At 40.3% G+C, this 26,958-nt stretch overlaps 1 protein-coding gene across 1 annotated transcript in view; it reads right to left on the reverse strand.

Moving 5' to 3' along the window:
* Sorcs3 (sortilin related VPS10 domain containing receptor 3) overlaps positions 1-26,958 on the reverse strand; it is a 625,100-nt gene that overhangs the window by 254,388 nt on the left and 343,754 nt on the right. The window contains exon 4 of the mRNA XM_027407465.2: positions 19,191-19,349. Coding sequence (XP_027263266.2) covers positions 19,191-19,349 — 159 coding nt within the window. The remainder of the gene's footprint in view (positions 1-19,190; positions 19,350-26,958) is intronic.

A 26,958-nucleotide genomic window follows, 5' to 3' on the forward strand; every position in this document is an offset into this window, starting at 1 on the left:
TCAAATTCCTCCCCTCAATGATGAGAAATCTACATAGAATAGGAAGTAGACTGTAGTAGTAGATAACTCCATGGTAACAGCATCTTCTGGACATACTACGGATGAAGCACACAGGAACTCACAAAAACTGACAGCACACCCAAGGTCTACACAAATTCCCAGCAAAAACAAAGGGAACTGGGCACCAAGTCCACCCCCAAATGTCCAACAGATACCTGCTGGGAGAGGAAAGATGATTTTCTTCCAGTGGTATGACACTGACGATTTAAAACACACTTCAAGGAAACCTTACTCTCGGGAATGACTTTCCAATATAAGACAGAATCTGTGGTTTGTGGTTTTGTGTGTGCTTTGTGATTGCTACAGTTTGGTGTTTTAATTTTTTTCTTTGGGGTTTTGTTTTCTTAGATTTTTGTGGGGAAGGTGAGAGAAAGAACACGAAGTTGGGTGAGTAGGGGTGGGTGGGGAGGGAAACAAATAGGATCAAAATACATTGTATACATTTTAAAATAATAAGGGATGCAAAAGAAATAAAAAACAAAACAGAAGTTTTCAGACAGAATTACCCTGCATAAGTGAAAATGCTACTCCCAGAAGCCATGAGATATTAAATGAAAATTTCACTACATGGCACAGGACACCTCTCTATGAGTTATTGGTCAGGGAGCCCCAGAAGTCTCCAAAACACACAGTCTATTGACATTGCCTTTGATAAGACACTATTTCTTTAGATAACACACACTTATGCTATAGGACATAAAGTAACCAATCTCCCCCGACCTGGTCCCTCCTGTTCCGGTCCCTACCTCTCCCCAGAAGATGGAGGAAGAGAATACTTGGAGGCACAACTGGAATCGGGTGAGGTCTTTTCAAGGGTGAGGTAGAAACTAGTGCAATGGAATCTCCAAGGAATCTCTGAGAGACCCAAGCTAAGACTACTAGTAGTGGGAGACATGGAGCCTGAACCGTCCATCTCCTGTAACCAGGCAAGACTTTCAGTGGAGGAATTGGGACACCAACCTAGCCAAAAACAACAACAACAAAAAAAACGTTCAACCTACAATTTGTTCTGTCTATAAGATATGATGGAGTAAATGTGTCACAGAGATTGTGGGAGTGGCTATCCAATTGTAGGAGAAACTGCCTCCAGCCTACCCAAGCTGCAGTCGTCCTTTCCCAGGTGGCCAGGGCAGCTGGCATGTGCAGTAGGCACTTCCTCCCTGAGCCAAGCCACCAAGCCTGGCTTAACACCCAGAGACACTGACTGAGAGACACCTGACCCAGAGACACCAATGAGAAAAGGACTGGTAGCAGAGTCAGCTGCCTGAGCCAATAGGACCCTGCGGGTCAGTATAAAGGCAGGCCTAACTTCCTTAATAAAGGAGTCTGCAGCACGCACTGCTACTGGCTGACTCCCAGTGCCTGAGTCCTTGGTGCTGCCTCTTCTCCCTCAAGGGGTGACCAAGCAGGGTAGCCCGCAACAACCAACAACTGCTCCAGCTTGAGACCCATGCCTCAAGAAGGAGCCCACCCCTTGACACTGCCTGGAGGGTTAGGAACCAATGGCTAGATAGCCCAGAGATCTAGGACAAAACCAAATGTGACTGGTTAAAAAAAAAAAAAAAAAAAAAAAAAAAGTCAACAGAATGGTACTCGGCTATACTTGTAGACAGGAGCCTAGCATAATTTTCATCAGAGAGGCTTCATCCAGCAACTGATGGAAACAGATGCAGACACCTACAGCCAAACATTAGGTAGAGCTCAAGCAATCTTGCAGAGAGGGGGTGGGGAGGATTATAGGACCCAGAGTAATCAAGGACACCACAAGAAAACCCCCAGAATCAATTGTGTTTTTTTTTTCCCCCACTGGATTAGAGGCTGCACCTGAAACTATTGATATTTTAACTACCATCTGTGGCCCCATAGTCCCACAGTCAGTGTCCTGCTGCTCAGACTGCAGCCTGGTGGGACTTCATGTCCACTGACACTGGCTCTGCCACTGCTGCCAAATGTAGTTTTTAACTAAGTCTCCATCATTCTATTATCAATAAGGACTTGGGAGTCAGATGTTGAGATGAAAACCTGCTAGCTCAGAGAGGGTAGAAGCAACTAGCTAACCTTCCCTTCTGACTGGAGATCCAGCAGGAGAGAATTTCTCCACTCATTCTAAACTAAAAAGACCTCAAAACTTGAAGTCCCTCCCCACTCTTTCCTGTGTGTCTATCTATATTCCTGGATTCTCTGTACTCTCTGTGGCTAATTCCTGTCAACTAGTTGCTGGCTCTGCCCTCTGATGCAAAGTTGATTTTATTAACACAGTCTCTGTTTTCACAGTGTGATCAAATATCCTGCAACAAGAATCAACTAACCAGGGCTAGTAGGGCCTCACAGAAACTGAACCCTGAACCAATAGACAGGGAGCCTAAGTAGTATGACCTAGGCATTCTGAATATATATTATGGTTGTGTAACTTAGTCTTCTGGTGGGACTCCTAACAGTGGGAGCAGTGGCTGTCTCTGACTCTTTTGCCTGTTTTTGGACCCTTTTCATCCTACTGTGCTGCCTTGATCAGCCTTAGTATGCCATGTTTGTTTGGTATCCCTGGGAGGTCTGCCTTTTTCTGAAGGTTTGGAAATGAAGGAGTAGTGGTTGGGGGTTGGGGGTGAGGAGAGGGACCAGAAAAGAGGAAGGAAGGGAAACTAAGCTCATGATGTAATAATAATAATGAGAGAGGAATAAATAAAAAATAAATTAAAAAGAAAGAAACCAATCTCAAACAAACTAGGAAACTTCCTCTCTTCTAATTAGCATTCACAGTGCCAAAAGCTACTATGTAGGCTGATGGGAAGTGAAGACATCAATGATCTTACTCATTGCTGGACCCTGAATGTTATAATACCAACTTTCCCATTATTGCAATAATGGCACAATAAGTGTAAGGTAACTAACTGCTTTCTGGTTAGACTTAAGGCCTACTACACAGAAGGGAATTTCACTTCATGTACTGTAATATTGCTGAAAACCTCATGATTGGGAAGGTCATCAGCCCCAGGGTAAAACACTGTGTAGTTATTTTGCTGAAGAGTCAAGCTTTCAAACTTTCTCCTACATATTTATGCTTAGACCCATAGATCTGGGCTAATCACAATACTGGCCAGAGAAGCTTCATTTTGGAATGGACAGTAGTCAATGGGGAGAGGCATAATTGGTGGATTGCTAAGAAGAAGACAGTCAGGATTCAACCCTAAATGGGACACCTATATTATCACCACCACCAAGGCTCAGAGAACACCACTGAATACCAGAGCTGCAGGATGGGCGAGGTGCTGTGAAATGTTATCTTCTAAAGGCAGGGCATGACTAATAGAATAGTGAGCTCACATTAGATCTGTTTGCTTGCACAAGGTCAAGCCATCCCAAATCCTGGCATACATGGACTAGGCGATGTCTGGCCCCACCCCTTACTCTTTTCTGAGGACACGGATCTAGTAGGTTTCCAGTGCTCTGATGGTTAACCCCACACCTATGCATTTACAGGGCAGTACTACCTGGACCCAGCAGGCTATGAAAACAAAAGGATATGAAGTTGGGAGAAACGTGTGTGAGAAAGGTCATGAAAAAACATAGAGGGAAGAAATAGGTGGAAGGTATGATTCTATATATATATATATAGAGAGAGAGAGAGAGAGACTCACATACAGGGATGTATGCCTATATGTATATAGTAAAACTGTGTATTTACATATTTGAAATTCTCAAAATTAAAAATGAAAAGAATATAATTTATCAAGTATAGTAATATCTAGAAATAAATCTGACAGAAAATTTCTAAGAGCTGTAAGCTGAAAAGTGTAAGCATTACTGAGTTAAAATGAAAGAAGCCCAAACAAATAGGAAGATGAAGTGTGTCCATGATTCAGAAGACTCAATATGTTTTAAATATCAGTTCTTCTCCCATGGGCTTGTATCTCTAATCCCAATAAAAAATTCCAGAAGGGATGGGGGCAGAAAAAGAAAGTGACAAGTTGATTTTCAAATTTAAATGAAAATGCAAAGTACACCAATGGCCAAGAAATCAAGATAATGTGGCAATGGTGTCAAGACAAGCAGGCAGTTGATGGAGTAGAACCAAGTTCAGAAATAGGTCTGTAAATAGATGGTCAATTGATTTTTGACCAAAGAGTAGAATCAATTCGATGGAGAAAGAATAGTCTTTCCAACAAATGGTACCGGGAATAATTTAAATCCACATGCATTAATAGTAGATATGATAATAATAAGCAACTTTGATCCAGACTTCATACAAAACTTGACCCAAATAATCCATGCATCTAAACATAAAATAAAGCCATAATATATAATAAAAAGCATAAATTATGCTATAGTTAGATAAATATATCTATCTATATCAACAAATCAGGATCCACATATGAAATAATTTACAAATCCAATTTCAACAAAATTATGAATTCTTCTTCATACAGGTACTCTTAATAGAATAACATGTGGAACTATCAGCAAAGAAAATGCTTCAAATTATATATTTCAAAAGGGATTTTTACCCACCTATAGGAAGACTCCCAATGTTTACTAAAAAACAACTCAATTTTTAAGAAATAATGCTTTAAAAACACAGTATATAAATAGAAAGTAAGCATAAAGGTTTCTGCTATCTGGAACACTAGGAGAATGAAAAGGAAGCCTCTAGCCAGACAGCTGTGTTCATCTACTATGGAGATGAAAACGATAAAGACTCATGTTCCAGTACTGGAATCTACAATAGATGCCATGTGTATGGCCTGCTAGTGGAGGTGAAACAGCACAACTTTCCAATTTATCACTGTTTTTAATAATCAAAACTCTACTGCCCACACATATAAGATCTAGTCATTCCAATCCTAGATCTCTGTCACAGAGAAATAAAAGCACATATCTATAAAAGTCTGTACATTAATACAGTCGTCATTTTCTTCTTACCAACTAAACTTGAATTCAGCCCAAATACCCATGTACAAAACAGATACACCAGCTATGGTATAGCCATAAAATCTGATTCTATAAAAGAATAAACTATCAATATACACAATACTTACCTCAAAAACATTTATAAGGAAAAGAAGCATTTTAACAAAATCTAGGTGTGGAGTGAATCCATCTCTAGTAACAGGAAGCAAATCCTGTACTGTGAATGTGGCTGGAGATAGATGGAAGGGAGCTTCCAGGAGCACTTTCAGTGATGAAACTTTCATTCACTGCTTTGACTACTGTGAAACTACATGGGGGTACGTGATCACGTTGACTTTATCGAATTTACACAACATTAGTTTGCACAGTCATCAAATGCCAATGGCACTTCGTTAAAGTTATTTACAAGAATCTGAAGGTGACTAATAAAATAATCCCAGTTTTAAGTGATGTTTATGAGCATCGAGTCTTGCTTAACTCCAAGACATTAACTTCTCAATGCAATAATTAGATCAAACATTTTTCTTTTAATTATTTACTTTGGGAGAGAAGCAACCCATGAGGGTTGGCTCTTGCCTGTCACCTTGATGAAGCAGGGTCTTGCTTACTCTTTTGGTCCCTCTTCTCTGCTCGGGGGATTTATAGATGATTCTTCTGTCTCTACCTCCCATTTCACAAGAGTGACAGGATTACAGATGAACACTACCACATCCGGCTTTGGAGATCATACCAGGTTCACACAGGAAGTGCCTTTACCTACTAAGCCAACTTTCCAGGCCTTGATTTAATATTCAGGAAGACAAAACAACCATTGCTGTCAATATAGACTTTCCTAACAATCTAGTTTCTTTTTACAGCATTTCTTACCATTGACATCAGCTATTTGTTTGATCAATGTTTCTCTGTACACGAGAAGAGAGATTGTAGCAGTGTCCATTAACGGAGCTCCTAGAATATGCTAAGTGCCCAATAAGCATTTGCTCAGTGTCACATGCTTGATGCATGGCATAAGTGTGTTACTTTTCTTTCTTGTTTTAGCTTTTGTTTCCATCAGAGACAGAACCCAGGGCCTCACAGAGGCTCAGCACACATTGGTCACTGAACCACACCCTCAAGTAAGAACAAGTTTTTTTTTTTAATATATATTTTCAATGATGTGTAACAATAGGTAAGACATGGCTTCTGCTCTCTTTGCTCCTTTCCTCCTTTTTCCTATTCATTTTTTCTAGTATTAATCTGGAGGAAAAATTCCTCTGGAGACTTTAAAAAAATTGTTAGACTCTGACATCAAGAAATAAGTGATCTGGAAAGAAAAAAGACAGGAGTTGTGGCATAAATTTCTGTTACTTCTAATGATTCGGCTGTGATATCTGTAATAGAGATAATAATCTCAACATCCAAAATGAAAAAGGAATTGTCCATAGCCAAGAGCATGCTGCAACTATGCCCAGCTGCTGCTTGGGAGTGCTCCCTGAAGGGACTCAACCCACTGGTCAGATTCCCAGAGACCATCCACGTCAAGGGAAACTCTCAAGACAGAACTCTGCCACTTCTCAGCATCTTAATTATGAGAACTTTCAAGTCCAATATTAGTCCACCAGTGTTAGAAGATAGAAAAGTTAATATATCTCTTTTCCCTCATCCATTCCCTAGCTGCCTATTACAAAGCTTCAGGATTACAAGCCTGGTATCTCCACCAGGCACTTCAAATTAAAAAGTCTCCATTTTAAAAAGCCTGTTTCAATAACTTACTCAGACAGCTACTGCTGGCAGCTGCCTCCGGCACTCAGAGCAGCCAAGGGAGGCATGGGGCAAAATGTCAGAGAAGCTACTAAAGGAGGACTAGACACAAAAGCAGGATTATACCCTGTATCGTACCCCTGGGCAACAGTGTCCCTCCAGGGGCCTCCTCTCCACTACTTGGTGCTTTGGGGAAACAAGATTCTCCTTTGTCAGGAATAGAATGTACCAGGAGTGCAGCCCTCAGCCTAAGGCAGGCAGAATATATGATCAATTGCATCCTTTTAGGTCTTGTGTTGATTAGATGTAGCCTTCACCCCATCTCCTGTGACTTACAGGCAAACACTAAGTCAGATTCTATTTTGGAATCACTCTGAAATGTGTCTCCTTGCTTTTCAATTGTTACCTTTATCTCTTGCCCAGAAGCAACTTAAGATCTTTAGGTATTCTAAATATTAAGAAAATTTTAGGTTACTCTAGCCGTTTTTCCAGATGTTCAGTATAACTCTGTGTTATTCAGATTTTGTACTGATTTGACAAACATATGAAAGAAACAACATAAAGAGGACAATTTCCTTTTGAGCCACGTTTTCAGCCCAGGGTCACTGGCTCAATTAATTCTGGACCTGCGGGTAAGACTAAAGAACATGACAAAAGGCTGTGGTGGCACACAACCGCTGGCCTTGTGGCAGGCAGCAAGCAAGAACCAGGAGAGATGTGGGACAATTTCTATCTCTCAGGTGCGTGGAAGGCAGACCCTTCTTAAAGTTTGAGTTTGGTTTAGCTATAATCCCACAGATAAAGATTGTCTAGGAAAGCTTCTTCAAGAAACTTTGCTTTGGCGTGTGTGTGTGTGTGTGTGTGTGTGTGTGTGTGTGTGTGTGTGTGTGTGTGTGTGTGTGTGTGTGTGATGTTTATATGGGCATGCACATATGCACATGCAGGTGCCTGTGTATAAAAGCATGAAGTCCCACGGGATAGATGTCAAGAATCCACTGGTTACTCTCCACTCATTTTTTGAGATGAAGTCTCCCACTGAACCTGGAGTACCTCATTGCCTAGTCTAACTGGCCAATCAGATTCAGGGATGTAGCTATATCTCTTCACCCTTCCAGAGCCTTGGGTACAGATGAGTGCTTCTGTGGGCAGCTTTTACACGGGTGCTGGGGAACTGCACTTAGGTCATGCTTACACCACAAGCACTTTACCCACTGAGCCATCTCTGCTGCCCTGCTTTGAATTTTGAAAACTCAAACAGAGCTATCTAAATGAAGAAAGGGGAAAGCCTCTTAGAGAAAATCACACACCAAATGTTTTGGTGTAAAGCTAGAGGAAGTATTCCCTGGTGCCTAAGTAGTTGTATAAAGGAGATAGAAGATTAAAACTCCAGTTACAACAGTCTCCATGGTGAACTGAAGGCTTCTGCTGCATCCTGCAAGCTAAGGGAAAGTTAATGATGTACTTTAAGATGACCTGGATTACATTCAGGTCAAACATTATTCTGCAACTCCTGAGGATCTGCCATCATTTTCAGACACCAAAGAAGAACAAAAATTAAATACCAAGAGCAAAACATTGAGGTTTTACAAGAAAATGCCCATAATACATACGTAAGCATTCATCTTACCCATCTTTGAATTCTTTTCCTTTTTCAGTGGCCTTCAAGGCCTAGATATCACTTTTTTATCTTGTCATCTTCATGACAATGGGAGCCTGGATATTATTCACAAATATCTGTTGCTCATTGGCTAAGGGCTATTCCCTAGTATTAATGCCCAGTATTGCTATAGCAGGCTGTACATAGGGTTGCTTGGCAGCCAAAGGCATTGGGGAAAGCCCTCAAAATGCAAATGTTGGCTGTCAAAACTGGTGGGGGCAGCAAGGATGAAAATATTCAAAGTCTGCAAGCAGAACATCAATATTGTTAACTAAAACTGGATTTCTCATGGAAATCAGTGATGGAGTGTTTCATTCTTGTCAGTAAGGGGTTAAAATAATTCATAAATATGTTTCAACTGTGGACACGTGGATTACATGGAGAAGTAAAATCAAAGGAAGACCATTTTGTGTCTCGTGTCTACAGAACTGTCACTATCATAATACACGCCACAGCCACTTGTGTTGAAAACCTGGCCTTGACTGCCTTCTGCTATCAACCCAGTTCAGCACTTCTGTGGAGTCCCCGATTGTAGCATCTCTCTGGCCGGGAGCCAGTACCTCCTCTTCTCCCACTCCCACCACATTTTGCTCAGGCAGAATATCAATCTGCTCCATCACACATCTCTATTGCTCTTTTGAGTAGATGAAAATGTATTGCATAGAATTTCTCTCCACCTACTACTTCCTGCCTTGATTAAAACAGAAATACACGGGGAGAACCATTCCTCTGTCTCCTCTTCCCATTCTCCTCCTACTCCTCTGTCCCTTGCTATGAATGAAATAGCTCTGGACTTCTCTCATCAATTCTCATGAGGACAACATGCATGCTTGTATTTGAAGCAAAAAGCCAATCCTCTATAATTTAATTTTCTCCTCTCACATTAAACCTGCCATTCTTCACATAATCAGTGTGATAAATGCAGAGTCAAACTTCATCTTCCTGACATTCATACACGTCAGTACTACAAATGCAAACAATTGTGACATTTGGCTTTACGAAAACCACCAGGAGCACAAACTCCTCTTAATTAAGACATTTAAAAGTTGCTTTTGTTATAGTTAATGAATGATATATTAGACTGCAGGAAACACGCAGCAGTACAAAGACTTCCCAGTGCTTCCCATGAAGCCTCACTTCACTTATGCCAATCGACAACGCCGGTGCTCCACACTTCATTCAGTGTGTGGATCTTAAATGAACTGCTTGGTGAAAAGGGTGCTTCTTTTCTAATGAGTTTGGTAATCAAGGCATCTATTTTAATTTCAAATTGGATAGACTAGGAGAAATTGCTAGACTAAATGACTGCTACTAATTAGAATTATAAAAATATTCATCATGCCAGGGAAATTAACGTGGGGGTCTGATTTTCCTACATTTGCATATTGCTTGAATTTTGGGGGAAAAATCTTGACAAATTGTCTTCTCTTTAGCAAATTGAACAAACACTATATCTGTTTTAGTCCTTCTTTTCATTTAGAACATAATACATATTCATGATTTGTAAATGAAGTTAAATGATTTCAACTTCCATCTTCATTACCATATTAAAGATGTTGTCTCCATAAGCTTCCTTTAAAGCCTTAGATCATAGCATTATCTCTTTAAATGGCAAATAATTTACCTTAATCTATACATTAACCTAAAGATTTTAACAAATCAGTGAAAGCAGATCTAAGTCGACACCCCACCCCTATTTCATCAACTATACAACTACCTTGTTGACTTGTACACTCTAGGAAGAACTTGGCCCCATATCTTATAATTGGTAAGTGGTTTAGCAGATTCTTTTCCTACACGTTTTACTCTGTTAAGTGCCATCAACTGAGGAATAAGCCAGAGGAACCTTTGATTTTATCAAAGGTTTAGCTGCAGCAGAACTGATTTTGTGGTGCCATGATTGCAGAATTCGTTGTAACTGGGGTCTTATGTAAACTAGCCCATGCTGGACATCTGTGCCAAGGCTACTGGAATGTTGTCAACCTGTCAACCTACAAGGGAAGACGAAGTGATGGTGGACATACTACAGTCAGACCCAGAGAGAAAGCAGAGAGCAGGCGTGGCTCTGCACCCTCAAGCAAATGAGTGTCACCTTCAAGAGACTTCCATACATCTGTAATTTAGAAAGCAACCCTTATACTTGCAGACTCCTAGAAGAACTTGGTGCAATCATGTGCATACAAAGCCATTGCTCAAGAAAGAGAAGGTAACTTGGGATATACATCTCCACTTCCAGGGAATGGCCAGATGTCTGACTGCTGGTAATATAACACGGGCCATATAAGAGTTATGAGGAATGAGACTCAGTACCCTGGATGTGATTCCACCCCTTGGCTGCAATGGTATTTGTTTCCATTATAGCTGTCAAATCAAATAAGCAAATGCTAATTAAATTTTGGGATACAGCTGGAATATTCTTTCAAAACACTATCAGAATAAATCACTTCCTTAGCATCTCTCTATAGTTGGTGCCTTCTAAATAATAAAGCCTCTATTTGTGTCTGAGTTGTAAATAATATAGATTGAGCTTATATCCAACAAGGGCACAGTTTTTCTTGGGAGAAAAAAATCATTTCTATAGCTTTACAGTTCTAAAGGGATCATAGTGAAAAACAAAGCTAGAGGGAAGACAGACTTCAGGCTTCGTACATTCTGAAGTCAGGAAACTTTTCTTCTACTACATAGGGCCTCTGGTGAATGGATTTAAACAACTATTTCAACTGATTTCACCTAAATCAACCCTATCCACACCTGAAGCCCTTTCTTAGAGCTGTCTTATACTTGGTATGAATGAACTCTACCTGGAAGATTACCTTTCAGACACTTTTAATTATAAAGGCAATCAAATGGAACCAGAGAAAATTTGGAAAACAAATTCTATTTGAAACTACTACAAATACTATCCATCACTAACAAACCCCATTGATATTTGGGGATATTTCTTTCCACTTTAATTTAATTTTTATTACTACATTTTTTATTCTTTGAGAGCTACAGACATGTTTACAATGAAATATCACCATATCAACATACGCACACCCCTTCAACTCTCCATATGCCCCTTGCAACCTCATGAATTTTTAAAAAAATAACAGTCCATTAAGGCCAATTAGCGTTATCCAGATGTGCTTGAATATGGGACCATCAAGTGCATTATGGGAAACTTCCTGGTGGCCACATCCTTAAATCAGGGAAGGATGATTCCTTGTTTCCCAGTAGCTATAAACTGCCAAGTGCTCCTCAGTGAAGGAGTGGGATGTGGGGAGCCTCCCACCAATCTATGCTGGAATTTTGGCTTCTAAATGAGTGGATCCATTTGCCACCATTCTTGACAACTAGAATTTAATTCCCACACCTGACTTTGGATTAATCTTCATGGGAGAACTGGAACCAAGTCCTATCATTACCATTTTAAAATCTAAAGTACTCCTCCCTTTATTTTCTTCCTCCATTCCTCTCCCACCCCTTCTTTTTGTATTCATCCTTCCTTCCTCCCTTCTCTTTCCTTCCTTGTCCTGGGTCTTATCTGTTGCATACTCATATTCAATACTTTTCAACCATGTATTATTACACACTTGTATATTTGATTAATAAAACACACACACATATAGCACACACGCACACACACACATACATATATATATATATATGTATATATATATATATGGCATAAATGTATATCCACAATAGCACTGCTTATCATAATTGAATTAATGGTTGTATATTAGGCCATCAAATGCATTTACTGTAAAGTTACTTCATGTGGAATATTCACTGTGTTTCTACCCATTTTTTCCATTATAAATGGTTTTGATAAGTATTATTAAACCTAAGCCTTCATGACATTGTTTCATTGTATCAAATTATGAATATGAGTATGCCTCATGATAGGTTTACCAAGGTGTTTTCCAGGAAGTGAAGTCACTTGCATACCAATAGATACTATTTTGGGGTATGAATCTTACTACAACTGTGCCAGCACTGGTCTAGAAAGCAATGGATCTTTACAAATGAAAGCTGGTTAATTTCAAATGGACATTTTTGAAAATTTCCTCAAGAATTCTCTAGATCTGCTGGGCCAGCTCAACATCAATAAATGTTGGATGTGGTATAGTCTAATTCTCTATATTTGTTGATATTTAGGTGTTTCTCCTTAAAGCATTTCTTCTTCTCTTTCGTTTCTCTTACTTACAGCCTTCTAAACATCCTTTCAAGGAATATGTCTTTTGTCTGTTCCATCATAAATGTAAGCAGCTGAAATTCATCTGCATGATACATTAAAACTGATCTGGTAGCAGCCCCTGCAGAGGGCATAAAATTGTGATGGAAAACGCAGACACGGCATTATGAGAATTTCTTGAACGGGATCTGGATTCATGGGGTTACTGTTTTTTCACTAAACTCAACACACATTTCTCTGTACAGAAATTATTATTTACTTTAAAACCTTCCATTCAGGATCCTCATTTTAAAAACCATGTAATACCATACCATGAGTGGTTAAAGTGCAGACAGAACATAGAGAGTGAATGACAGATATTGCCTGGACAGGAGGACAAAAGCTTAAGGACACAGAGGGACTAGCAGAATCCCTGAGTTCAAAAGCAAAGGAGAAATCAAGGGTGAGGGTGTAGGTAACAGGGTTGAGTTAGGGAACAACACAAGCACACAGGATCAACACATACACACACACAGTCAGTCTATGAGAAAGCAGGCAGAAGTATACAGAGAAGGCTAAAAAGCAGCACTTCCCACTGTTCCTGTAGCTACAGCCACCTCTCAAGACTGTAGCAATCTCCTCTGAGTTAAAACATTGCTTTCTGGAGAGAAGCTTCAGAAAACCCAGGAAGTAAACAACTCCTAAGTCTCAGGAAGCCCCTGAAACTGACTAGGTGAATAGGGTTCCTTAATCCCCAAATTTATATAAGCAGTAAAGACTGATGAGAGGACTCAGGCCAGACCAGCTTCCTGGAAAAGACTCTGACCTACTAAAGTGCATGTAAGTCACGCAGTTATTCAAGGAGTAAAGATTTTGGGAGTCATCACCTATGCTAGGGTGTGATTTTCAGTGATGCAGCTGCTTCCAGGTTGTCCATGCTCCTGCAACAGTCCCTTCACCCACACTTCAGCAAGGAATCACAGGGACCTCACTGATTCCTCGAGTGGATGTGGCAGTATTGTGACTTTGGTTTGTCACTGGTTCCTAATATGCACTAAGCAGATGTTTGTTCAAAACTCTACAGGAATAGTGGTACACAATGAGGGGTTATTTATTGTCTTTTATGATCTTACCAAACCCTTTTTTCCTTAAGAAATGGGTCAGGTGCATTAAATTATAGTGTGCTAGTTAGGTTATATCCTCAATATGACACAGCCTAGACACATGGGGGAAGAGAGAACCACATGTTTCTTCCATCAGGTTGGTCTATTGAGTATCAGTGAGATATTGTCTTAATTGCTAACTGATGTAAGAGGGACAAGCCCACTTTGGCAGGGCCATATCCAGACATTGGGCCTAGGTTGCATAAGGAAGGGAGCTAAGCAACAAGTCAGAAAGCAGTGCACTTCTGGTATTTAAGTCTCAAGTTCCTGTCTTGGGTTCCTGTCTTGTCTTTCCTCTATGAGTCACTGTACTAGTAAGATGAAATTGGTGCTCTCCTCTTCAAGTTCTTTCGGCAGTGGTGTTTCTTACAGCAAGCAGAAAAGCAAAAGAGAATAAATTCATACCTACAGGCAGAGGAGCTGACCAGCAAATCTAGGGTTGGTATAAAATCACAGGCTGAGAAGGACCTAGGCCACTGGACCTGTAATTGTGCTGAAGGTTATTCTGAGTTAATAACATTCCTGTGAGCATTAACACCTGGAGGTTGTTACTAAATGGGGGTACTCTCTAGAGGCACCACCATGGCAGAATAGATTACATTAAGCAAGTTTTACCATTCAGTATTCAGCTCACATGGATTGACGAAAACCTCTGAATTCCATAGGGTATCATGAACTGTGTCGTTCACTCCCTAGGTGACTGTTTCATGACCCATGACACAGTGGGCACAGCTCCACTGCACTGATGAAAATGTTGTGCAGACAATAGCACCTGTAACAGGTGACTAGGTTAATGGGTGTGTCTTTCTTTTAAATGATACACAAATGATTTTATGAGAGGAAGATATGATGAAAAATGCCATTTTCCTTTAAATAAAAAAAAAAATGTCTTTTGCTCTATTTCTATTCCATGGATGACAAGCTTCAAAACCACGGCCATCCCCAGTTAATCCTCATCAGCTTTATCCGAACCAGATGCAGAGACACAAAGCCTGTTTCTGCCAATGGCTACTGAGGAAGTTATCATCACCTGCTAATCCCAAAGGATCTGAATACAATTACATTTTAATCTGAGGGTTTAAAGTGAGAATATAAATGAAAGGCACAGCTTCATTTGTATCCAGCATTTCAGAAGCACAACTTTAAATTTCATTTTGAATTTTGAGGCCCTGCACAACAGAGCTATCATTTAATTCAATAGGACCTGAGCCTGACCTGGCATAGCAACCACAGGTATGGTCCAATCAGCAAAGCCTGCACAGGACATAAACTGGAACTTCTATTTCATAGCATCGTCATACCTAAAGCTGCATCAGCATCTCAAACAGCTCCTCAATCCATCAGCTACTTTTCAGCTGATAAGAAGTGATCTAGAAAACCTGTCATTCACTACCAAGAAATACTAACTCTGAAAGTGGTAGATATACTAATTGCCTTGATTTAATCAATAGACTAGGTGTATACATATTTAGATTCACACTGTGCTATAATTATTAATGGATTATTGATCAATTAAAATTAAAATCGGGGTGTTTGGATATAACTTAGTTGGTAGATGCTGGTCTTGCATACACGAAAATCCTTGTATTGACCTCCAGCCACACTAATTAATTAATATAATTTATACTCAGAAAGCATCATATTAGCAGGGACTAGGGATATGCCTCAGTGGGTAAAGTGCTTGCTGTGCCAGTGTGATGACCTGAGTTCAGTACTCAGCCTCACGGAAAAAGCTCAATAAGACTTAACGTGAAAGTTGGGTGTGGCCACAGGTCACTTGTAAATTTAGCTGTGGATGGGTGGGGGTGTGGAAACAGGAGGGTCCTCAGAGCTCAGCAACCAACCCATCTAGCAGAAATGGTGTATTGCAAGTTCCATGAAGAGATCTTGTCTTAAAAATAAAATGGAGAGCAATTGAGGAGGCAATCTCTCTGGTCATGGTGTACACACACCATGGTGGTGTACACACACACACACACACACACACACACACACACACACACACACACACACACGAGAGAAGAAAAGAGAGAGAGAGAGAGAGAGAGAGAGAGAGAGAGAGAGAGAGAGAGAGAGAGAGAGAGATATGGGAAATCCCTTAGTTTCATGCAGGCTCCCAACTACTATAACAGTTCATTTTCATTACCTTGGTTAATGTTTAAGAAACTGTTTTTCGGGTTGAAACTGTCAGCAATTCTAGACAAGTATAGCCTCAGAGTGCCTGAAAACAATAGAATCTGAAATCTCTTTGGATCTTATTTTCTGAACTCCAAAGCAAGCTACATTTGTTAATTTCATCTTGCCACAAAGATAAATAGTCATAGAGGCTTTGCAACCCTGATCCTCATGCAGAAACTTGGCTATTTTTAACTCTCTCCCACAATGAGTAAGCCCCATACCAGAGGGTTACATGTCTGTGAACACAAAACATGTGGCCATTTTTTAAGGAACCACACTGAGCTCCTTGTCAACCCAAGGTATGTTTAGACACGCAGATTTCTATAAAATGAGAACAGTGACTACTTCTACAAGCCCCTGTCTTCAAAATCTATCTCAAACTCTTTCAAAAATTCTATTTTAGTAAGATTATTGGGACTTCCACCTAATCCCAAAGAACACAATATAAACTGTTTTAGCTATAAATGGGGAAACAGGTTGGTAGAAAGGTGTAACCTATCCTTTACAGGACACCACAATGGCCCACAAAAGGAAGCCTGCTTGCAAGATGAGAGGATGGAAGTAGCTTTGCTTTTATCACTTCCATTTTGACAATTACGAATTACTACAGCCTTTGATTCTTTCTAGCTCAAAGCTTGATATAAAATGCCTCCAAAGATTCTTGTTGCCAAGAGTGAATCCTGAGTGTTTCCTAAGTACTGAGGCCTTTTATTTCTAAATGCAAGATGGTAGGCGAGTCTGTGGGGAGGCCTCAGCAGGAACTGTTGAAAGAATTAGGAGGAAGTGGAAAGCCCAGCATGCAAGAGGCAAAGGAATTGGCAAAATGGTCCAGCCATGCTCCTCTGGAAGCAGAAAGGATTTTGAAGGAAGAGGCAAAGCCTTCATGGTTTTTCCATCAGTGCCTTTTTTTCCAAAATGAGATCCACTAGCAAGTCTTCTGCAGCTTTGGGGTGTCAGTTTGAAAAGTAAAGCAATTGGATATCATCCCTTTAAAATATCATTCAATTAGATCTTTTGTAATACATACAATGTAAGGAGATAGCCTTACTGATTCTAAAGAAATTGCTAGTGCATTTCATCAAAGGCACAATAATGGAAACATCGATTCACTCCTCACCACAAACATCTCCCTTTGATGCTGCAGTTACCTTAATGCCAGCACTTTTCATTTTCTCTAGAAGAAAACAGCTGCCTCCACACACTCGCATCAGAGAGAGCTCTAGCCTGAAATAACACATTTGTATATCAATCCCAGCTACACTGGTATCTTCATTTGCTACTGCAGAGCATCACTCTTCTAGACTCTCTGCCACTGAAATACCACCCAAAATAAAGAAAAAGAAAAAAACTTCCCTGCATCCCAGATAGCCAGGGAGAGATGTTTTATGCCGCCCCTCCAAATGTTGCCAGGTTCCATAACCCTCCTCAGGCCATTTATTCAAAGGAAGAATGGCCACACAGTTGCTATAAGCCGGAGGTCTGAATAGTCAGCTGCTTTCAGCAGAACATGTCAACAAGAAAAAGTAACGAAGGAATAATACATCTGGAAATGTGCAGTGTGATTAGGAAAATCCATCAACACCCACTGCCACGTTACACATAGTTATTCTAAGTGAAAAAAAAATAGTCATCAAGTCTGAGAAGATTTTGAAGGAATTACCTCCACAAGCATACTCCAGGAACAATGCCCCTGAAATTCTTGGTGCTGTGGAAATGGAGGAAAAAGGCACTCGGGATAACACAAGACATACTGCGTTCGCTTTATCGACCTCTTGGTGTGAGGGGTCTGTTGCCTCTAACCTAGTTTGCCTCTGTTAAAATATACTTTAAGTGCTTTGGGCTTCATCTAAATGAATTACCACCCAACCGTTTAACAACATGCAAGTAATTTATTTTTCTTTCACTATAGCTTCAAATTTTCTGGCTACACTAAGCATCTAAACTCACAGACTGTCTGACATTTGGCTAAGTCTTTCATACAATATCCACTTGATGCCATGAAAGAAACATATTTGCAATGGCTTTTGCTCTGCAAATGTCATGTGGGTGTCCTTAGGGAACTGCATTGAGCACCTGGTGCCAGCCATGAGGTTCTGCTAACGAGAGATATAAAGGTTATGTTGAAGTTATTGTTTAAAGGTGCTGACATCACACACACATTCACAGTCACATATTTACAACAGATACTAAAGAGCAACTGTTCTGGGTCCTTAGAGGGTAGAGATAAGAAACTATTCCAGTTGGGCTATTCTGTGACCATCTCTATGCAAGATGGTTCTTGCAATTATCTTTTCCCTTTTACTGACTGATCCATATTATTGTATAATAGCTGGCATACATACTAAGGTCCCGGGGGGGGGGGAGAAGGAAATATTATGAAGAATAATCTAGTCTCTGTTGTGAAATATACATTGAACAAACATAATAGGTACAGTTCTGCAGCATTTAAACAGTCATTCAACCATGAATTCACCTAGCAGATATTCAGCAATAAGTCAAAATGGTAGATCTGACTTGATGGATTAGGTAAAAGAAATTACCAATGCTGTAGCCCAGCTTCTTATGTTGCAGCTAAATTAGAGAATACCAGATGAGAGCTAGCAATCGTGGGTAAATATCAGGAGTCCTATTTAAGAGATGTCGAAGTTTCTGAAGTATATAAGAGATATTGTCAGATACACATGGATTTTAGAGCTTAAAGGGAAGGTCTCTGGGGGCCACTACACCTTTAGCTTATTTTCAGAAAATAACAGAGACTTTTTAAGCTTCCCTTACACTCTTAGAGGGCAAGACTGTACTAAAATTTTACCAAATCAAAACAGCAGTGTATGATGGAATGCACCATATATATAGAACCTGACAATAGCCATTCAAACTCCAGCTCCTCTAGTTCCAAGATGGAAGAGCATGGACAAGAACATTGGCTTCCTGCACCTTTGTTTACAGTTGCCATCATAAAGCCATAATAATAACTACTCCCTTACCAATCTCACAGGAGTTTAGAAAGGAAAATAAAATGATTAAATGTTAGAGAGAGTCATTATAAGACTATGAAATGAAAGATAAATATTGCCAATACTATATTTATATATATATATATTAGTATATACATATTTATACATATATTCAAACACACACATACACACACAGACCCCTAAATGTTTGACATAAAGACCAAGAAAATAAAGTGCATTGCCAAAGACAAAACCAACATGGTTGGAATAATGAAATGTCACCATCCCCTCTAAAATGTGAGCTGAGCAAACAAGTGCTTTTCACAAAGAAGGACCTGGGCAACAATATATAAACATAAGCAGTGTTTGTTCACCTTCTGATCCAAGCTGTAGGCTAGCACCCAGTCTTCCTGCTTGGGATGGAAGAGCAGGCTCTGGATGTAGAATGTGAGCCGGTACTTCTGGTAAGTTGCCCCTTCATCCGAGCTGATCAATATACTGCTCTCCATCTCAGGGTCACTGAGAAGCATGATCTAATGAAAGTATACAGGAGAAAATAACAATAGATAGCATTAGCAGGGTGAAATGAACATAGGTAATAAACACTATTCTGTTTTCCCCAGATTTACTAAGATGAAACAGGGTGTAAGACTGGGGTCTACATACAAAAAAAGGTTTCATCTCATACTATTATCATCTTTGAAGTCATGACTGCGTGTAAGATGGTCCTCCATCCTTTGATCAACGATTTTCTTTAGAGGTGGGAAGGACCCTCCCCTCCTATGATCTTCCACTTTGTTCTGCTCATTCTGAATTATGATTAAAACCTGTGTCAATAATAACTTTGTTAGAGAAATTTCCCAAAGCACAAATCCACAAAGGTCCTTTAGAAAAGCCTGCTGCCCTAGGGTTGACATCCAAGCCAAGTAGACAGAAATAGGCTTTGACAAATCCAAAGGCTTTGACATCAGAAAAGGCAAGTTTGCATCTCCACAGTTTTATACCTATTGTGGCATGAGAAAGTGCTTCCTGGGAAAACCCTTAAACTGTGGAAGCCTTGGTTTCTTCACTATTAGCTAGAGTCTTATGATACCCTTTAAACACATGGTATAAGTTACATTCCGGTTTTTGTTTGCTTTGGGTTTCTATTTTAGCTTTTTATTGGTTCTTTGTGGATTTCACATCATCCATTTGATCTCACTCATCTCCCTGTCCCTTGCATCTTTCCTCTGCTATTGCAACATACCACCCCCAAGATAACACAACATTTAAAAGAAAAAGAAAAGAGAAAACTCATCATGGAAACAGGAGTGTGACACAGAGAGTCCTGCAATATACCCTTTAGTCCAGACACCTTACTAGAAAGTGACAATTGGAATGAGTCATTATTCTGGTTCTGCTACACAACACATACTAGCCTCCCCAAAGCACACAGAGACATATTAATTATTAAACTGTTTGGCAAATGGCTTAGGCTTCTTATTGGCTTGCTCTGTGTCTTAGAGAGCATGCAACTTTGGGTTTGAAAGACTGGCCCTTTCACATGTTCCAGCAGCTCATAGATCCAGTGGATGTTGGGAAGGGCCAACTCATAGACCTTGTTCTTGGTCTGGGTGGTTTCTAGGTTGGTCAGTGTACCAGGTTGTCCTCATCCTCAACACCAGGATGAGCTCTCCATCACTGTCCTGGCAAGCTCACCTTATGCTAGCCTTTAAACCAAAAATATAAGCTGTGCTCTTGACAAGACATTTCAAGGACTACTATATCAAGCCCTGTCCAATGTAGTTTAGCTCTTACCCATAGTGCTTTACTGACATTTACTCACTTAGAAATGATTGCCTTTCTAATGCTTAAAACCATTAGATAGACACTGACAATCTTTAGTATTGGCAACTTTCTCCATCCTTCCTGAAGCAACCTCTTTTTAGAACACCACACTCATCTGATTCTCCGATTCTCCTTCTTGTCTTTTGGATAGTGCACTTGGCTTGATTTTTCCTTTGAATGTGATTATGGGATTATTCACCAGCCTTTCTTTCTTTCTTTCTTTCTTTCTTTCTTTCTTTCTTTCTTTCTTCTAGTTCAAATTAGGAACAAGCTTGCTTCACATGTCAATTCCTTCTCCCTCTCTCTCCCCTCACCACAACCACCAACCTGCCTCCCACCCCATCCACCCTCCACTCTCCAGGTAGGGTAGGGCACTCGATGGGGGCTCCCCAAAGTCCACCACAACATTCTGGGCCAGGCCTAGGCCCTTCCCCATGTGTCCAAGCCGAGAGAGCATCCCTTCACATGGGATGGGCTCTCAAAGTCCCTTCTTACACTAGGGAAATATAATGATCCATTACCAGGGGCCCCATAGAGTGCCTAGGCCTCCTCAGTGATATCCATGTTCAGGGGTCTGGATCAGTCCTGTGCTGGCCTCCCAGACAGCAGTCTGGGGTCCATGTGCTCCCCCTTGTTCAAGCCAGCTGTTTCTGTGGGATTCACCAGCCTGGTACCAATCCATTTAATCTTCATTTCTCCCTCTCTGCAATCGGGTTCCAGAGTTCAGTTCAATGTATAACTATGGGTGTCTGCCTCTGCTTCCATCAGCCACTGGATGAGAGCTCTAGGATGGCATATAAAGTAGCCATCAGTCTCATTATAGAGGAAGGGGATTTAGGGTATCCTCTCCACCATTTTGTAGATTGTCAGTTCGTGTCATCCTTATAGATCTCAGGAGATCTCCCTAGTGCCAGATCTCTCCTCAGACCTATAATGGCTTCCTCTGATATGATATCTCTCATCCTGCTCTCCTCTATTCTTCCCCCAACTCAACATTTCTGCTCCTCCATTTCCTCCTCTCCCCTCCTGTTCTCCTCCTCTCATTCTGCCAGCTCCCTCTCCCCTATCCTTATGCTCCCAATTAGCTCAGAAGTTCCTGCCCCTTCCCATTCTCTGGGGTCCATGCATTTTTCTCTTAGAGTCCTTCTTGTTTCCTAGTTTCTTTGGTGAAGAGGATTGTAGGCTGGTAATCCTTTGCTCTATGTCTAATATCCATAGATGAGTGAGTACATTCCATGCTTGTCTTTTTGTGACTGGGTTACCTCACTGAGGATGATTTGTTCTAGTTCCATCCATTTGTCTATTAATTTCAAGATTCCATTTCTTTTTTCTGCTGAGTAGTACTCCATTGTATAAATGTACCACATTTTCTCTATCCATTCTTCAGTTGAGGGCCATATAGGTTGCTTCCAGGTTCTGGCTATTACAAATAACATTGCTCTGAACATGGTTGAACATATGCCCTTGTTGTATGAACATGCATTATTTGGGTATATACTCAAGAGAGGAATTGCAGGATCTTGAGGTAGACTGATTCCCATTTTCCTGAGAAACCACCATACTGATTTCCAAAGCGGTCTTACAAGTTTGCACTCCCACCAGCAATGGAGGAGTATTCCTTTTTCTCCACATCCTCTCCAGTATAGATTGTCATTGGTGTTTTGATTTTAGCCATTCTGGCAGTGTAAGATGGTATCTCAGAGTTGTTATGAGTTGCATTTCTCTGATGGACAAGGATTTTGAGCACTTTCTTCAGTGTCTTTAAGCCATTTCAGATTCCTCTGTTGAGAATTCTCTATTTAGTTCTGCACCCGACTTTTTAATTTCATTGTTTGGTGTTTTGGTGGCTAGCTTCTTGAGTTCATTGTATATTTTGGAAATAAGCCCTCTGTCAGATGTGGGGTTGGTGAAGATCTTTTCCCATTCTTTGGGCTGTCATTTTGTCTTACTGACTGTGTCCTTTGCCTTACAGAAGCTTCTCAGTTTCAGGAGGTCCCATTTATTAATTAAAGACCTCAATGTCTGTGCCACTGTTGTAATGTTCAGGAATCAGTCTCCTGTACCAATTTGTTCAAGGGTATCTCCCACTTCCTCTTCTAGAAGATTCAGTGTGGCTGGATTTATTTTGAGATCTTTGATCCATTTGGACTTAAGTTTTGTGCGTGGTGACAAATATGGATGTATGTGCAATAGTCTGCATGTCCGAATCCAGTTGTACCAGCACCATTTGTTGAAGATGCTTTTTTCCCATTATATAGATTTAGCTTCTTTGTCAAAAATCAGGTGCTCATACATGTGTGGGTTAATATCAGGGCTTTCAATTCAATTCCATTGGTCTATCTGTCTATTTTTGTGCCAATACCAAGCTGTTTTCAGTACTATGGCTCTATAATAGAGCTTGAACTCAGGGATGGTGATGTCTCCAGATGTTCCCTTATTGTACAGGGTTGTTTGGGCTATCCTGGGTTTTTGTTTTTCCATATAAAGTTGAGTATTGTTCTTTCAATGTCTGTGAAAAACTGTGTTGGGATTTTGATGGGGATTGCATTGAATCTGTAGATTGCTTTTGGCAAGATTGCCATTTTTACTATGTTGATCCTACCTATCCAAGAGCATGGGAGATCTTTCCATTTTCTGGTATCTTCTTTAATTTCTTTCTTTAAAGACTCAAAGTTCTTACTGTACAGGTCTTTCACTTTTTTGGTTAGTGTTACCCCAAGATATTTTATGTTGCTTGTGGATATTGTAAAGGGTGATGTTTCTCTGATTTGCATTTATCATCTGTATATAGTAGGGCTCCTGATTTTTTTTTTTGAGTTAATTTTGTATCCTGCTACTTTGCTGAAGGTGTTTATCAGCTGTAGGAGTTCCCTGGTAGAGTTTTTCGGGTAACTTATGTAGGCTACTATATCCCCTACAAGTAGTGAAATTTTGACCCTCTCTCTTACTCACTAACTACTTTCACTCTCTATTTCTTTCCTTATTTTCATTTACCATCTTCCTAGGATACTCATCCATTAAGACAGGTGTCAAGTATCCTAGACTTGATCTTAGTTGCAGGTCTGTAAAGTTAAATATCCTCCTGTGTCCCCTTCACCATCACTGGAGTTACCAGTCATATGCAGTCTGGCTGGGCTTTTATGTGGTTCTTTTACTAGCGAGACACACCTCTAACACTGCCTTCTGTTCCTGTGGAACACCAACATCCTATTTTCTCCTTGATTGTTGTGATTATTAATAGTAACAAGAATGACTCAGCCAGAAATTTCTGAGTTGCTATTGTTTGCAGTGCAAGTGTTTCAATTCCCTACTAAAATTCTGCCCATTTTGGTGTCCTACCAATTATCCTTCAGGCTAGTGTTACCGCAAAGTGTAAGCCACAGATACTGAAATACAAAATAAACCAAACCACCCTCACCACCCCTCAAAAAAACCCTTTGTCTATACTTCAGAAAATAAACTATTAACTAGTATGATTTTTAAATATCAATGTTTAAAAGGGGCTCCTTAACTGCTGAGATTCACAATTCTCTCTCTCTCTCTCTCTCTCTCTCTCTCTCTCTCTCTCTCTCTCTCTCTCTCTCTCGTTCCTTCCCAGATTCTAACATAAGCCTATGGTTTTTTTTTCAAATTATTTGCTTTGACATGATTGAGATAAGTCATCATTAGTTAGCAGCAAGTTTTTTTTTTCTTTATTTCTTTATATGGATGCAGTTGAATAACTTTTTCATTCCTGTGTGACAATATATGGCAAAGATCTTGCATGGACTAGTAGACACACAACAGCCTCTACTTCCTGGGAACTCTAAAAAGAGAGGGTAATGGGGAATGTACTGTGTATGTTTATCTTATTGATTGTTAAATAAAATACTGTTTGGCCAATGAGACAGCAAGTTACACGGGACTAGGAGTCAAAGAGGATTCTGGGAAATGTAGTAGAGAAGTGGTGATCCAGACATGAAGTGAGACTCATATTTAAAGAAGGAGAAACAGGAAGCGTGCCCCTTTTCCCCTCCGCTCCTGCTCCAGAGGCACAATGTGATCCACCAGCAAAGAGGGACGCCAATAAGGCATCTGATAAGTCTTATAAAATATATAGATTTAGGATAATTGAAACTGAGCTAACAGATGAGAATCCTAGTCATTGGACAAGTAGCTTTGAACCTAATACAAGTTTCTGTGTATTTATTTGGGCCTAACTAGGGCGGGCGGCTGGCGTAAAGCTCACACGTGGCGGTGGGACTCAGGCGGCATTTGGTAGAAAGATTTATTGTAACAAGAGGGTTCCCTGGTTGAAGCACTGACTGTCTCAAGAAGACATTGGGGGGGGGCATGTGCAGGCTTGTGGAGGTTGAGATCATAGGTAACTATGAGAATGATGGCTTCATAACTAGTCTCATCACATCACATGGTATCTAACCAGTGGGTTGGCCATGTGGTATGCAAGGAAATGATTTTTCCCTGGTTCAGAAAATTAAACTGCTTATTTTATATAGGAATAAAAAGCTTTATGCCTATGATTTTAATTAGAAGATAAGGCCACCATCCTAAATGGACTTTATTTTATAACTCCTGAGTTACAATATTCTATATAAAGTTTGCCATGAAGTATCTTGTACAATGACTTCTTTTCCTCTAGCTCTATCTCTTTCTCTGTGTGCTCATGTTTGCACACATAAGTACGTAGAAGTGTACACACCAACACTAACACATGCACAGACCCTCAGACACATACATGTATACATATAAAAATGAATTTAGAAGGTATAGCTCACTGGTAGTGAATGGCTATAGAAATCAATGTACATATAATAAGGCATATTGACAGGGTGTAGTGGTTTTATGGAGCTTCTGTTTGCAAGACTACATTTTTATTGCAACCTTTCTCTGACATTCTCTTCGGAAAACCTTTTATATACTTGAATATCAGTAGCTATGTCTCTTTCCTGGCTCCGATGTCTCAATCTTGCTTTCTGAGAACAATAAAAGGAAGGAAAATACAGACCTACATTGTTAAGCAGGTATTTCACCTGATATTTTTATCCAAACCTCCCATAAATCCCATGAAGTAAGTATGCTTATTAGCATTTAACACACAAGGAAACTGAGGCCCAGAGGAAGGCAATTTCCTCATTACTCCCTGAACTACTGCCATCCTGCAGGCTTCACAAAACACACAGAGTCATCTCATCAGTGCTTTCTTAAATCATGAGTAGGAAATTCACTGCAGAAATAAAAGTAGCTTTAAGGAACCCCTTGTAAGAGGGGGAGCCTATGGACCCCAGACTGTTGTCTGGGAGGCCAGCACAGGACTGATCCAGACCCCTGAACATGGATGTCAACTAGGAGGGCTCCGCACTCTAGGGGATCCCTGGTAGTGGATTAGTATTTTCCCCTGGTGTATGAAGGGACTTTGAGAGCCCATCCCAAGTGAAGGGACGCACTCTCGGCTTGGACACATGGGGGAGGGCCTAGGCCTGGCCCAGGATGATATGGTGGACTTTGGGGAGCCCCATTGAGTGCCCTACCCTGCCTGGAGAGTGGAGGGTGGATAGGGTTGGGGGTAGGTCGGGGAGGGTGATGGGGAGGGGAGGGAGAGGGAGAAGGGATTGACATGTGAAACAAACTTGTTCCTAATTTGAACTAATAAAAAAATACAAAAACAAACAAACAAACAAAAAACAAAAAGAAACCCTTTGTAAGTAGACTCACTTTCTACCTCTGACTTGGAGGACAAGAACTCAGTAAGAAAAAGTACATGCTACATGTTGGTGCTGAGAAAAAAAAAATGAGAGCACAGTATTAAGATAAGTAAGAGAAAATGCTGTGTAATTATGCCTTATACAATATTATGCCAAATATATAGACAAAATAATCTCATGCTACACAAATTTTATTGTTAAGTTATGATTTTCTTCTGGAGTTTTGTGGGGTCAAACATTAAGGGAGGTAATGAAAGAGGTACAAGAGGTGGAAACAGCCCTGTCAAACTGAAAGTATGCATCCTTCTTCCTCAGAGGAATTTTTAACAGCATCCCAATGAAATAACCTGTAGACTAGGCATTTGTGGACTAGCCATGAGACTATTGGTGAAGGTGAGAGAGGTTGTCTCTGAAGAAGCAAAGGACCACAGGGTCTTTGCCTTTCAGTTTGTAATTGCTAGTGTGTAGCCTTATGAGCAGAGGTGAGGGCTGTAGAGGTGTTTGTGCATTCTGTGTTTGCACGATTCTGACAATGTGAAAGGGACAAGGATCCCAGTGGAGGGTTTTGCTTTGTCTTGTTTTCCTTTTGCTTCCTTCTGCCTTGATTCGTTAT

This window comes from Cricetulus griseus, chromosome 3, assembly GCF_003668045.3.
Source record: "Cricetulus griseus strain 17A/GY chromosome 3, alternate assembly CriGri-PICRH-1.0, whole genome shotgun sequence".
NCBI classification, from domain to species: domain Eukaryota; kingdom Metazoa; phylum Chordata; class Mammalia; order Rodentia; family Cricetidae; genus Cricetulus; species Cricetulus griseus.